General features: G+C 46.1%; 1 protein-coding gene across 1 annotated transcript in view; it reads left to right on the top strand.

Moving 5' to 3' along the window:
• Nucleotides 1–834: 834 nt before the first annotated feature.
• Nucleotides 835–11,593, top strand: part of LHFPL6 (LHFPL tetraspan subfamily member 6) — a 218,500-nt gene continuing 207,741 nt past the window's right edge. Inside the window, exons 1-2 of the mRNA XM_084616866.1 lie at nt 835–1,491; nt 3,420–3,989. Of these exons, the coding sequence (XP_084472992.1) occupies nt 3,605–3,989 (385 nt within the window). The 5' untranslated portion in view covers nt 835–1,491; nt 3,420–3,604. The remainder of the gene's footprint in view (nt 1,492–3,419; nt 3,990–11,593) is intronic.

Raw genomic sequence — 11,593 nt, 5'->3', positions numbered from 1 at the left:
ATTTCTTTCATTTAACATCAATAATATTCATGACTAGTACTTAGATCCCAAGCCGTGTTCCAGGATTGAAAAAGAAACGCTAGGAGGGAAATTTTGCATTTCTGCTGCAGATGTGATTTAATCCTGGCATCGAAGTTTCTTCTGTCTGAAAAAAACTTACTCAAGCTAGGAAAAAACAAAACAAAGCAGGATTTTTTTTATTCTCAGTTAATTAAAAAAAAAGAAAAAAAGTTTGCAAAAACCCCTTCCCCCTGGAGACACTTTAGGAAAATGTTGCTACCCCAGCCCTTGGCATAACCTATCCCAGCCCTGTGAGGCTGCTGCAGCACCATTAGCTAAACTCCCACCCTGCCTCCTCCGGTGGCTCCTCACGCCCTTGCCACATTTCTCCTCCCTGCAAAGCAGCTCCCAAACTGCCCTGATCAAAATGCTGGAGCCTCGGCTGCACCCCCTCTCCCCACCACCATACAGCTGTCCTCAGCCCATCTTCTTCCATTTAAGGACTGCAGCCTTTACCCCTCTCCGATCCTTTCCTCCTCTCTGCGGCTGGCTTGTGCGCCTCCAGCTCTCCCTGTCCGCCTCCCTGTTGGGAACAAGCCTCCCCCCGGAAGAGACACAATCCAAGGCACCCAGGCAGCAGCAGGCCCCACTGCAATGTAACTTTCTCTGCTATTCCTCAGCTCACGTATCCATCCCCTTCTCCCCGCTCATCGTCCCCCCCTCCCCCTTGAAGGGTCTTTGGGAGGGCGGAGCCTGGGCGGGGCTGATGCTTCAAGGGGGAGTTTGACACCCCCTTTGCCTGTGCCGCCTCCCCCCCCCCCCCAAGCCTCTCAGGCTCCAAGAATGTCCCGGCCAGGCCCGCAATTGCTGAGCCTGCGGCGGGGTCCCGCCCGGTGAGCAGGAGGCGGTGGGAGGGGAAAGCAGCCGCGCGCCCTGCCCGCCTTGAAGCCCATTGCGTGGCAGCGCCAGCCGGCCGCCTCCCTGCGCCCACACAGCCCCCTGCCGGCAGCGCCCGGGCGCGGGGGGCCGGAGCAGGGGCCACGCGAGCCTCCCTGCCCCGCACCGCCCCCGCCTGGCTCCGCCAGCCCCGTCCGCCCTGCGCCGCTGCCGGAGGGGGAGTTCCCCGCGCGTCTGGGAGCCGGAGGATCCGAGCGAGCCCTTGGCACAGCGGGTCAGGACCCGCCTCTCCCGGCCCGCGGGCTGCCCCCCGCCCCGCTGCTGAGCGCTGCTGGCTGGCCGGTGCCTTTCCAGCCCCGCGGAGCATCGCCGCGGCTGCCTGCCCCGCTGCAGCTGGGAGCGGCGCGCCTGGCTGAGCGCCTCCGCCGGACTGGGAGTTGGCCGTCGGGCGGCTGCCTTGTGCCCGGCACCTTCTCACCTGACAAGGGCAACTTCCCCCGGCAGGCAGACCGGACCTGGCTCATCCCTCCCTGCCTCCAGCTCGCCCGGGCTTCGCCGCGCTGCGCGGTCCCTCCGAGCTGCCACGTGAACCAGGTAACGGGGGTCTTCTCAATGCGGGGGCTCCGCTACAGGAACTCGTGCTGGCAAGTTTCGCGGGGCAGCGTGCGTGGGAATGGGAGAGCGGTTCTGCCAATCCCCCCGGAGCAGAAAGGGCTTCGGAGACTTTGTAGCTTCTTGCAGGCTGGACGGGGTCAGATTTCAAGTTGACACTGACATGTTGGGTACATTGTTCCGCACGCAAAAAGTACAGTGCAACATAGGTTTGTTTTTTTAAACTAGCGAGTCAGGCTATGAATGAAAGCAGACCTTCCTAGGGCGAGATCCTGCTCCCGTTGAAGTCAATGGGAGCTTTGCTGTTCACTTCACAGGGAGTAGCATCTGGCACCTTACCACCAAAGTCTCCATATTGTCCTTTATTTTAAAGCACGTGATCTTTCCTAATAATCGGGGAGGGGGGAATTAAGCACTGTGATCTACCTGTATATTGTTAATTATCATCATCGAGCTAGTGTGATGTGGACTGCATGAGCCACAAAGAAAGGACAACCTCTGGTCCAAAGAGCCTACCACCTAAAGAGACACAGAGGAGACAGGATACCTTGTGCACCACTTTCTAGGTTTTCCTCCTACGTTTTTGGTCTTTTGTAGGTCAGAGGTGATGTGAATACATTCAGATGATGGGTACAAATACATACAGACATACTCTTCTGCCAGAAAATAAGCTTCATGGCAGAGGATTATTTTTCTTAAATAAATTAAAAAAGTAAACAAACTTTAATGTGGTCTGCATGGTTCATTTCATTTTAAGACTGTTTCCTACATTCCCTGCTGGTAAAAATGCAGTATTAATTTTATTGCCTGTACATGAAGTGAATTCACTGACTTGGCATGTAGCCAAAAAAAAAAAGTAAATAGCTGTCAGAATTCATTTGGCAGCAACTGTGAGAAATGATCATAACCATACAAATGCTATTGGATTCAGACTTAATGATCCATTGTGGATTTAAAAAAATATTCCTCTAACTTTTGGAGAGTAGTGATTAGTTCTGTACTGTAATCGGAAGTGGGAGGATGCTACAGTGCTACATTAGAAATATGTAATTGTCAGAGAAGGAGGCTGGGAGCCAGGCTGTGTTCCTCAGGTCTTGCTGAGTGACCTTTAGCAAGTCACTTGCAGGGAAAATTTTAAATGTGGCTGCTTCTTTTAAGCAGCACAGATTTTGGGTACTCAATTTGGGATTATTTGGTACTAATATGCCTGCAGCTGTCATTGACTATAGTTGGAATTGTGGATGCTTAGCATCTCTGTAAATCAGGCACAAGGTGTCTCCTTTCGGGCACCTGAGCACTGATGCACCAAAAATCCCTGGCCATTTTTGACAAAATTTTAACCTCTTGATGTCTCATTTTACTCATCTGTTAATTAGGTGTTTCAATACTACTTATGTAACTTCCCAAGGGCCTCAATCCTGCAAAGGCTTATTCAGATACTTAACTTTAATGTGAGTTGTCCCACTGAATGCATAAACTTAAGCATGTGTAAGTCTTTGCAGGATCAGGGAACCAATTGGTAAGGATTAAATACATGTTTTCCTTTCCCCTGTTGCTGCTGTGTGAAAGACCAACACAAACAACAGAGGAAAATGATTGACTAACTTACTACATGGGGTGGGGGGGGGGGAGAGGGACATTGAAACTGGCTATACAGTGCTGGAAAATGAACATAGTAAACAAAATGGAATATTTATTCTTTAATCTGTCCATTGTGGCAATTCTAGATACTATTTGTAATATTAATAGGGAAAACATTTTGAGGTAGAAGTGTGATTTATGTGAACAGTGTCTCATTGCTTTGAGATTCTTGGAAGAAAAGCACTACAGAGAGTGAAACTGATTATTATTTATTTTATTAGTTTAATATTATTGAATTTTTATTTTCCTCCTTGTTATGATTTAACCAGGGACCTTCATCTTCATGACAGAAGAGAGCGTCATGGCCTTTAGGATTCAAGTTTTTACTAGGCTGAGGATTGACCGGGACTGAAAGATTCTGGGTTACTCATAAATCTCCCCAAACTAACGCATACACACACACACGCAGTCCCTCTCTCCTTATTGCTACCGTTATTGGTTGTGAGTAAAAAAAATGGCATCCAGCCTTACTTGCCCTGGGATGATATGGGCACTTCTCTCCTTCCTCTGCGCTGCTGCCTCCTGCATAGGATTCTTTATGCCCTACTGGCTGTTGGGGTCTCAGCTGGAGAAGTCAGTGTCCTTTGGCACTTTCCGGAGGTGTTCCTATCCAGTGCGGGATGAGAGCCGCCAGACTACAGTGATGGTAGAGCAGTGTGGTCGCTACGCATCCTTCCAGGCCATCCCAAGTGCTGAGTGGAGGATCTGCACCGTGGTGACAGGGCTGGGCTGTGGCCTCCTCCTTTTGGTGGCGCTGACTGCACTCATGGGCTGCTGTGTGTCCGAGCTCATCTCCAGAACTGTGGGCCGGGTAGCAGGGGGCATCCAGTTCCTGGGAGGTAAGTCACAAGCTTCTGATTCCTGTACTGTGCTTGTACAGTGACTGCATTATTTTCTCCATTCTTACGATAGCACCTCTGCAGGTTGCAGTCAACCTTGTTCATTCTCATGTACTGAAGTTCCTGCCAGGCTGGCATTTAACCTTTCAGAAAGTATGCTGCATTAAATCACTTAAAACTATTATTAGGTTGTGAGAGTACAATTAAATTGTAAGCCCCCTGGGGAAGGGATTGTCTTTTGCCTTCTGTTTTCACAGTACTGTTGACTTCAGTAGGGCACTGCATCAGGACATGGGTGTACCCACTTGGATCCAACTGCAGGGTCAAACCCCAGATTCCAACTGGAGAATCTTTATTTCAGAATAGAGTGATCCAAAGCCAGAAAGAATACAGCTTGACTCTCAGGTTCTAGGTGGAGTTTGCAGTGCTGACAGTTAAGGGGAAATTTTTTTTCTTATAGATTGAGATCAAATTTGACTTCAAAGTTCCTGAGATATTAAACTTGGAACCCCACAATGCTATGCTTATAGAGTCATTTTTCAGAGTAAATCATCACTGTATTGTTGTAAGTGGTGCTGGAGCATTGCATATGTTTCAGCAACACTTTCCTATTGAATAACCATTCAGATGAATGAGATTTTAGGCTGTACTATTTATAGTGAGGTTGTGTATTTCAGTGGCATTCAGTGCAGAAACCGTCACAGCTGCAATGTTTCACATGTCCTGTGATAGCCATTTCTAGGAGTGCAAATTCAGAAAGCATAGTTGTATGCTTCATTGGGACTTGTAATTCCCTCCCCTCCAAACAGGGCTCACACAATAACGAAGTGGAAATAAATTTTTAAGTGCATCACTGCAAACAAGACTGCACTACACAGTTTAAAGTTGAAAATCAGGGGAAAGGAAAGGAAGACTATCTGGGCCTTGGCCTCAGCTAGTGTAAGTTATAGCTTCATTAAGGAGCTCATTTACCTCAGCTGAGAATCTGACCCAAAGCTTTGAAGTAATTTCTATACTCAGAAATAAACTGACACTGTTACTTCAGCCTTCTGTCTGCTGGTTGACCTACAGGCATTTCTGTATTTAATATGGCTCACAATCTGGAAGAAAATAGCAACGCCTTGAGAGAGAATTGTGACGGTAACGTACGGTTCTAAAAGCCCACTTTGTCATGAAATTCCACCCTCTCCCCCACCCGCAGGCAGAAAGATGGAGAGATATTTGATTAAATAATTAATATGTGTGATCCCACTCAGATTGGTTATTTTCACTTCCACCCACCACAAAGGCTTCACTCCTGCTTGCTTTTTAGCCACTGTTTTCTGTTTTCAATTTGTCTCTGATCAGATGATTTTAATTTTAGTTGATCCATTTTTTGTGGCAGCACTCCCCCTTTCTGCAGGCTTGCCGGCCGGGCTGCTCCTGCGTCTGATTACAACCATGCTAGTGAAATATGACAACCTCCACTGTCAATATTGAGGGAAGGGGAACAGGAGGAGTGGAAAACTCACAAATCTTTGTGGCTTTGTCTTGTGCTGTAAGTATGCCACCCCTCTCTGACTGCTGATGGAGACTTGGAATCAAATGTGATGAGGGAAGAGGCATCCTTAAGGTTACAGTGCAAGCCAATGGAATTTTCCAGCATAGACTGCAATACAGTTTTCCATGGAGGGGTGGACATAAGTGTTCAGAGTTTATTTTCAGTAGGTGCAATCCAAAAGATCAGTGAACTTGTGATACGAAACGAAAATCACAGAGAGCTTTACTTACGGTTCAGAAATTATTTACACAGCATGTGTAATTTCCTCCTCTACTGGGTTTTAGGGTTATCCCTAATATCGCTCAGCAATGCTGTAAAATGCGCAAGAAATGAACTAATTGAGAAACCATAACTTCTGAAGGTACATAAAACAACTTAAGACATTAGGGGTGGGGGAGGGTGTGGTGGGTCAGTAACTTGGACAAGTTAAAGGGACGCTGTCAAGGTAAAGAACATGGGTCAGATCCTTAGCTGGTGTAAAGCTGCATAGCTTCATAGTCTTAAGGACAATGGAGCTATGCTGATTTACACCAGCTGAAGATTTATCCCAATTTCCTCCCCCAAAACTTTACTATTACTCTACATATATATTACTAATCAAAACCTAGATTATTGAAAGGAAAATTATGTTAACAGTTTAATGCTGTTTGATTATTTTTTGCTGTTCACTCAGTTTGGCAGTAATTCTAGATCAGTCAGTTTCACTTTCTGTTTATAGACGCTTTCACCTTCTGATTCTCCTGCATCAGCACACTTGTTGTGTCTACTGTCAACAACTCAGGGGGAGTGTTTGAATGTAAAAGAATTTTAACTGACGTTAAACACAAACATAAAAACAATGGATTTTCTAGCTCATGGGTTTTGATAGGTACGACAGTTATGGGCACTAAGTGTTTTAAAATGCACTAACTTGGGTGAATAAACTAACTGGCCAAATGTCTTGTAGTGGGAGACATAAGGGCAGGTGAGAACACTATACAGTTCGGATACAGAGGTTGGGAGGGGGCCAATATTGACAAATTGATCTGATTGTCCTGCTCTGGTATTAGAGGCTTTTTCTCTGCTATTGAGATGATGTGGGTGGGCACTCGTAGACACAGGGCCTGATTCTCCTCTCACCTGAGTGCAAATCAGGAGTAACTCCAGGGAGGTCAGTGGAGTAACCCCTGCGTAAAACCAGCTAAGCCTTCCCTAGTGAAATGGTGCTAAGGTTTTACAGGTGGGGTTTCACAGAGTTGTTGCTGTATGTGGAAACCAAGAGTCAGTTACTCATGGGTGCTTATTGTAAACCAAGTCCTCTCCTAAAAAATGAATGGTAGAACTTGTATGAAACTGCAAACGCCACAGACTAGGAACAGCTGTTTAGAAATTGGTTTGTTAGGCATTAAAGAGGCTCATTTACGGTTTCAGAGGATCCTGAGAGTGGGGTCTGTATATATTTTAAAACAATACTAGGATACTATGCTCTGGGGTTCTTTAACTTTTTCAGTCTTAACACAGAGATTGCCTTGTGGACTCTTCCCTCCCATTCTCAATCACATGAACCACTTTCCATCCTATTTACGATATCACTGCAGCAATTACAACAATTACTTACATGGAAAAGTAACATTAGGAAAGTGTTTAATGTATATTTAGTTTCTTCTTATGCAATTAGCTGCCAGAAACAAGGAAAAGGAGCCAGCACCATTTGGCCAGCCAGTTCTCTGTTGACCATCAGTGGCCCATAGACCATAGTTTGAGAGCTGCTACTGCTGTAGCTCAGTGGTTCTCAAAGCTGGTCCACCACTTGTTCAGGGAAAGCCCCTGGCGGGCCGGACCGGTTTGTTTACCTGCTGCGTCCGCAGGTTTGGCCGATCGCGGCTCTCACTGGCCGCGGTTCGCCGCTCCAGGCCAATGGGAGCTGCAGGAAGGGCGGCCAGCATGTCCCTTGGCCCGCGCCGCTTCCCACAGCCCCCATTGGCCTGGAACGGTGAACCGCGGCCACTGGGAGCTGCGATTGGCTGAACCTGCAGACGCGGCAGGTAAACCGGTCTGGCCCGCCAGGGACTTTCCCTGAACAAGCGGCGGACCAGCTTGGAGAACCTCTGCTGTAGCTGATACTTTACAAGCACTTTTGCTGTATTGCTTCTGAGTACTGATAACCAATGTGAAAGTTATACTGTTTATAACCTCTTGAGGGCACAGTTATGTAGATGCATACAGTCTTCATTGAGAACAGTAAGTGCAATGTATCTAGCTGGTTTACTGTGAATGTTTGGAAGATTGAGAAACATATCATGTACCTATAATAGACTGTATTGAAAGGTATGACTTGATTGGCAAAAAGTAAAGAGCATGATTGGCAAAAAGTAAAGTTTAACAAGTCTACAGCAAACTGTACTCTAATTATCGATCCTCTTTTCTTTTCTTTGCAATTTGGTAGATATGACATACTAATGTGATGAATAATTTCACTCTTTGAATGAAGAGCAATCAAATTAAAAGCAAAATGAACTGAAAGGTTACCCAGTTTTATTACAAGCAGTGTAGCAAAAGATACAAGTATTTCACATACTGTAAATTTAAAGACCATTATGCTAGCAAGGTGACTTCATAAAAAGGGTTGGCACACAAAAGAGAAGGACTGAAATCGGCTCTTACTTAAGCAAAACTCTCTTTGACTCTATGTTGAGCCATATTCAGGAGTGAGTGAAATGATTACCCACCATCTTTGACACATCTCTAAATTAAATCCATTGTCTTAATTGATGCATGTTGTCACAGGTCCTGGCGAGCGACCCTTTTTGGCTGTCCACTAGGAATGCCAAAGGGACTCCAAGCCTTTGAACTCTGAATTGCCAAAGGTGTTTCAAGCTCCTGGAGCCTGAACGGAGTCCAGCCACGGCCCCAACCTTACGCATGCTCACAGGGCCCGGACCTTCTATCTGGCATTCCCCCTCTGCTGTCCAACCACCTACCCCTGCTGGCTGACCCTTCAGATTCCCAGTACTCAAACACACCCTCCCCCAGAACTCCACCCCCAAGGTATGATGCTTCTGGTTTACCATTTGAACTCCCTCAGGGGCACACGTATTTGTGAAGGTCTCTCTCTCTCAGTCACTCACTCTTACTTTGTTCAATTTATCAAACTTTATGCTCTTTATATTTCATCATGTAAAGCACAGGAGAATACAGATCACACCAAACAATAAAACCTTCTGCACACAATGTCCCTCATTAGCTCATCCTTCCCTTGAGAAATCATCTGTATTCTGGCAGGTGGGCAGAGTCCTCCACCCCGTTGCCTACTTTGCCCCTGCAGCAGCTACCTGCATCTTAATGTTTGTAGTGCAAGATGGCTCTGTCTCCTCTCATTCCCCCTTGTGAGTCCCTTTATAGACTCCTGGTGGGATCACCTACTTCTTTTGTTCTGCCTTTTGGTAATTTTCCATTACTTTCAACCCGCCCATTCCTTCAGAAAAGAGGAGAAAGTGTCTTCTTCCAGGCAGAGCAAACCTATTATCCCAAGGTGTTTTACTTTGAATAACTGATCACTGAATAGTGATCATTCACCATTGTCTTGGGCCTGGAAGAGACATGACACGAGCCTGCTAACTCATGGGGGATCCACATACATATAGGCTTTCCATGACATAGTAATTTCATAAAATCAAAATTCAGAAGTGGTCAGTAGAACCTCCCAGTTTGTTATGCATCTGAAAAGTGAGTTGATTTTCTGTAGGTAAATCTGATGTAACTGACTAGGTTGCACTGTCTTGATTATCCAGTAGTTTTTACACCAGAATTCCATAAGTTCCGACAGGAATTCCTTTTGGCAATGGGAGGAGCCAAATGAGCAGGCCTTGCAGACCTGCTCTTGCCCCTATTTCTCTCTCTTCATTCCTTTGTGTCTACACCAGCAGCTACTGTAACCCATGAACTGATGGCCCTTTTATTGTAGCTTGGGGAATTTGGAACATTTGGCTATATGGAAAACAGGCTGAAGCAGTTTCTAAGGTAAATTCTGAAAACATCTTCAGAAGAAAAATAACCCTCTGGAAAAGCCACTGTAAAGTTCCTCATACCTTGTGCTGGGGCAATAGTCATGTATTAGCCTGCACAGATCCTTGCCTGCTCTTGACAAGCATTGGCTGGATGTGGAGGATAGAGCTGTTTGGGAATTTTCCACCGTAATGATTGTCTGATTGAAAACACTCTTTTTTCAAAATCAAAATTTTCCATGGGAACATTTTAATTAAAAAACAAAAAAATTAAAGTTTTCCATCAGCAAAATTGAAATAGTGGCTCTCAGGCTGCCTAGCTGGAAGGCTCTTGTCCACTTCAGTCTCTGCCTGCTGGGAAACAGTGAAATTGACAAGAGGCTTCCAGATAAGAAGATGGCAAGCCAAAAAAATCCATTTCACTTGTCTCTAAGTGGAATTTTTCTGGAAATCCCTTTGTGCAATACATTTTTGCATTTTTGACTTTTTGGCACAATCTGCAATTCTCCCCACCCCTTCCAAAAAACTGTGACAATTTTTGACAGGAAGGGATTTCCATATTATGGCCTGCTCTAGTTGAGAACCCTACAGACAATAATCACAGAAGGTGTTTTGCCACTTTTTCCTCTCTCCCATTTTCTGTCAGATAGGAGACCTCAGTGACTTTCTCATGGGTTTGGGTGATCATCCTTGTTACACAAAGACAAACTACATCTTTTACACCCCCTTAACCCAACCGTACAAAGACGAAAGCATGGAAAGGAACTTGTGCCTCCCCAGAAGACATAGGTGCTGACTGCGTGGGTGCCCAGCACCCACTGGTGGCCTTGCGGATCAGCTCTTTCCCCTCCCTCCCAGCACCTCCCAACTGCCACAGATAGGCAGTTCAGCGGTGGGCAGGAGGCGCTGAGGGGGAGGAGGCGGAGCGAGGGTGGGGCACGCTCGAGGGAGTGGAAGGGAGTAGAGCAGGGCAGGAAGAGGCAGGGCAGGGGTGGGAAGAGGTAGGGTGGTGGCAGGACCTGGGGCGGAGCAGAGTTTGAGCACCCCCAGGGGAATGAGAAAGTTGGCGCCTGTGCCAGAAGATATCAACATTGAGGCAAACGAGAAGTGTGGCATTGGTTGATGTTACCAAGTAGAATGTCTGTACAGTAGCTTTATGCTTCAATTCAGAGTGGCCTCACAGCTGCTCCAGTTCACTCCAGCTGCCCCACCTGTTTTACATAGGCAGCCATCCAGAGACAGAGTGCAGTGTATATTTGTGCAGACCACACCCCTTTTTAGCTTTGCTTCAGAACTCCTGGCTATTACGTCTCGGCTTGCAGAGCCAGCCACTTTGGTCACTAGTGGTAATGTTTAATGCCCATTTTACGCCAACTTTACACAGGTGCAGCTGCCTACAATAACGGAGCACAGTACAGAACAAAACCCATTGACTGCAATGAGAGTTTTGCCTTTACAGGCAATGCAGGATCAGTCAGGCCATAAGTAAGGTGGTTGTTGTGGAAAGACATGATAAAAGGAAAGACACAAAAGGCAATGCCATCCTGAGCAGATTTTGCAGCCCATATGGTAGAACATTAGGTAATAAGACCCCCTGTTGTATGCTTGCAAAAGTGACAATTTAAGGACAGTTGGACAAATCCAGAAGCAAGTCTAAGATGATGTAATTTACAACTTGTGGGCTCCCTTAGTGTGTAGATTACATCAATTTCACCTCTCTTACACACACACACACACCCTTAGCCAAGTGTAATTCTCCCCTCTTAATATTACCTCTGAGCCTGGCCCACTGAATATGCCTGTGAGGGAGTCTAAGTTAACATACACTTATATGGGTCAGAAAAAAATATAAATGTAGACTCTCCAGTTGTCACTTAGACTCACACTCCCCTCTAAATCTGATCCATTTTGTTGGCCTAAACCTTGTGTCTTCCTGCTTTAGTCAGCTGAAAGAGAAAGGAGCAGATCCTCAGCTGCTGTAAATTGTCCTCACTCCGTTGAAGCCAGTGGAATTATGACAGTTTACACCAGCTGTCCCAAAGTGTTGAGGCTGTTTGGTTGGAATACTGACCTAAATTGAG

Source organism: Lepidochelys olivacea, assembly GCF_965140295.1.
Source record: "Lepidochelys olivacea isolate rLepOli2 genome assembly, chromosome: 1".
In the NCBI taxonomy this organism is placed as follows: domain Eukaryota; kingdom Metazoa; phylum Chordata; order Testudines; family Cheloniidae; genus Lepidochelys; species Lepidochelys olivacea.
Note: the sequence above shows the minus strand (reverse complement) of the source record. Positions and strands in the feature narration are given on the sequence as shown.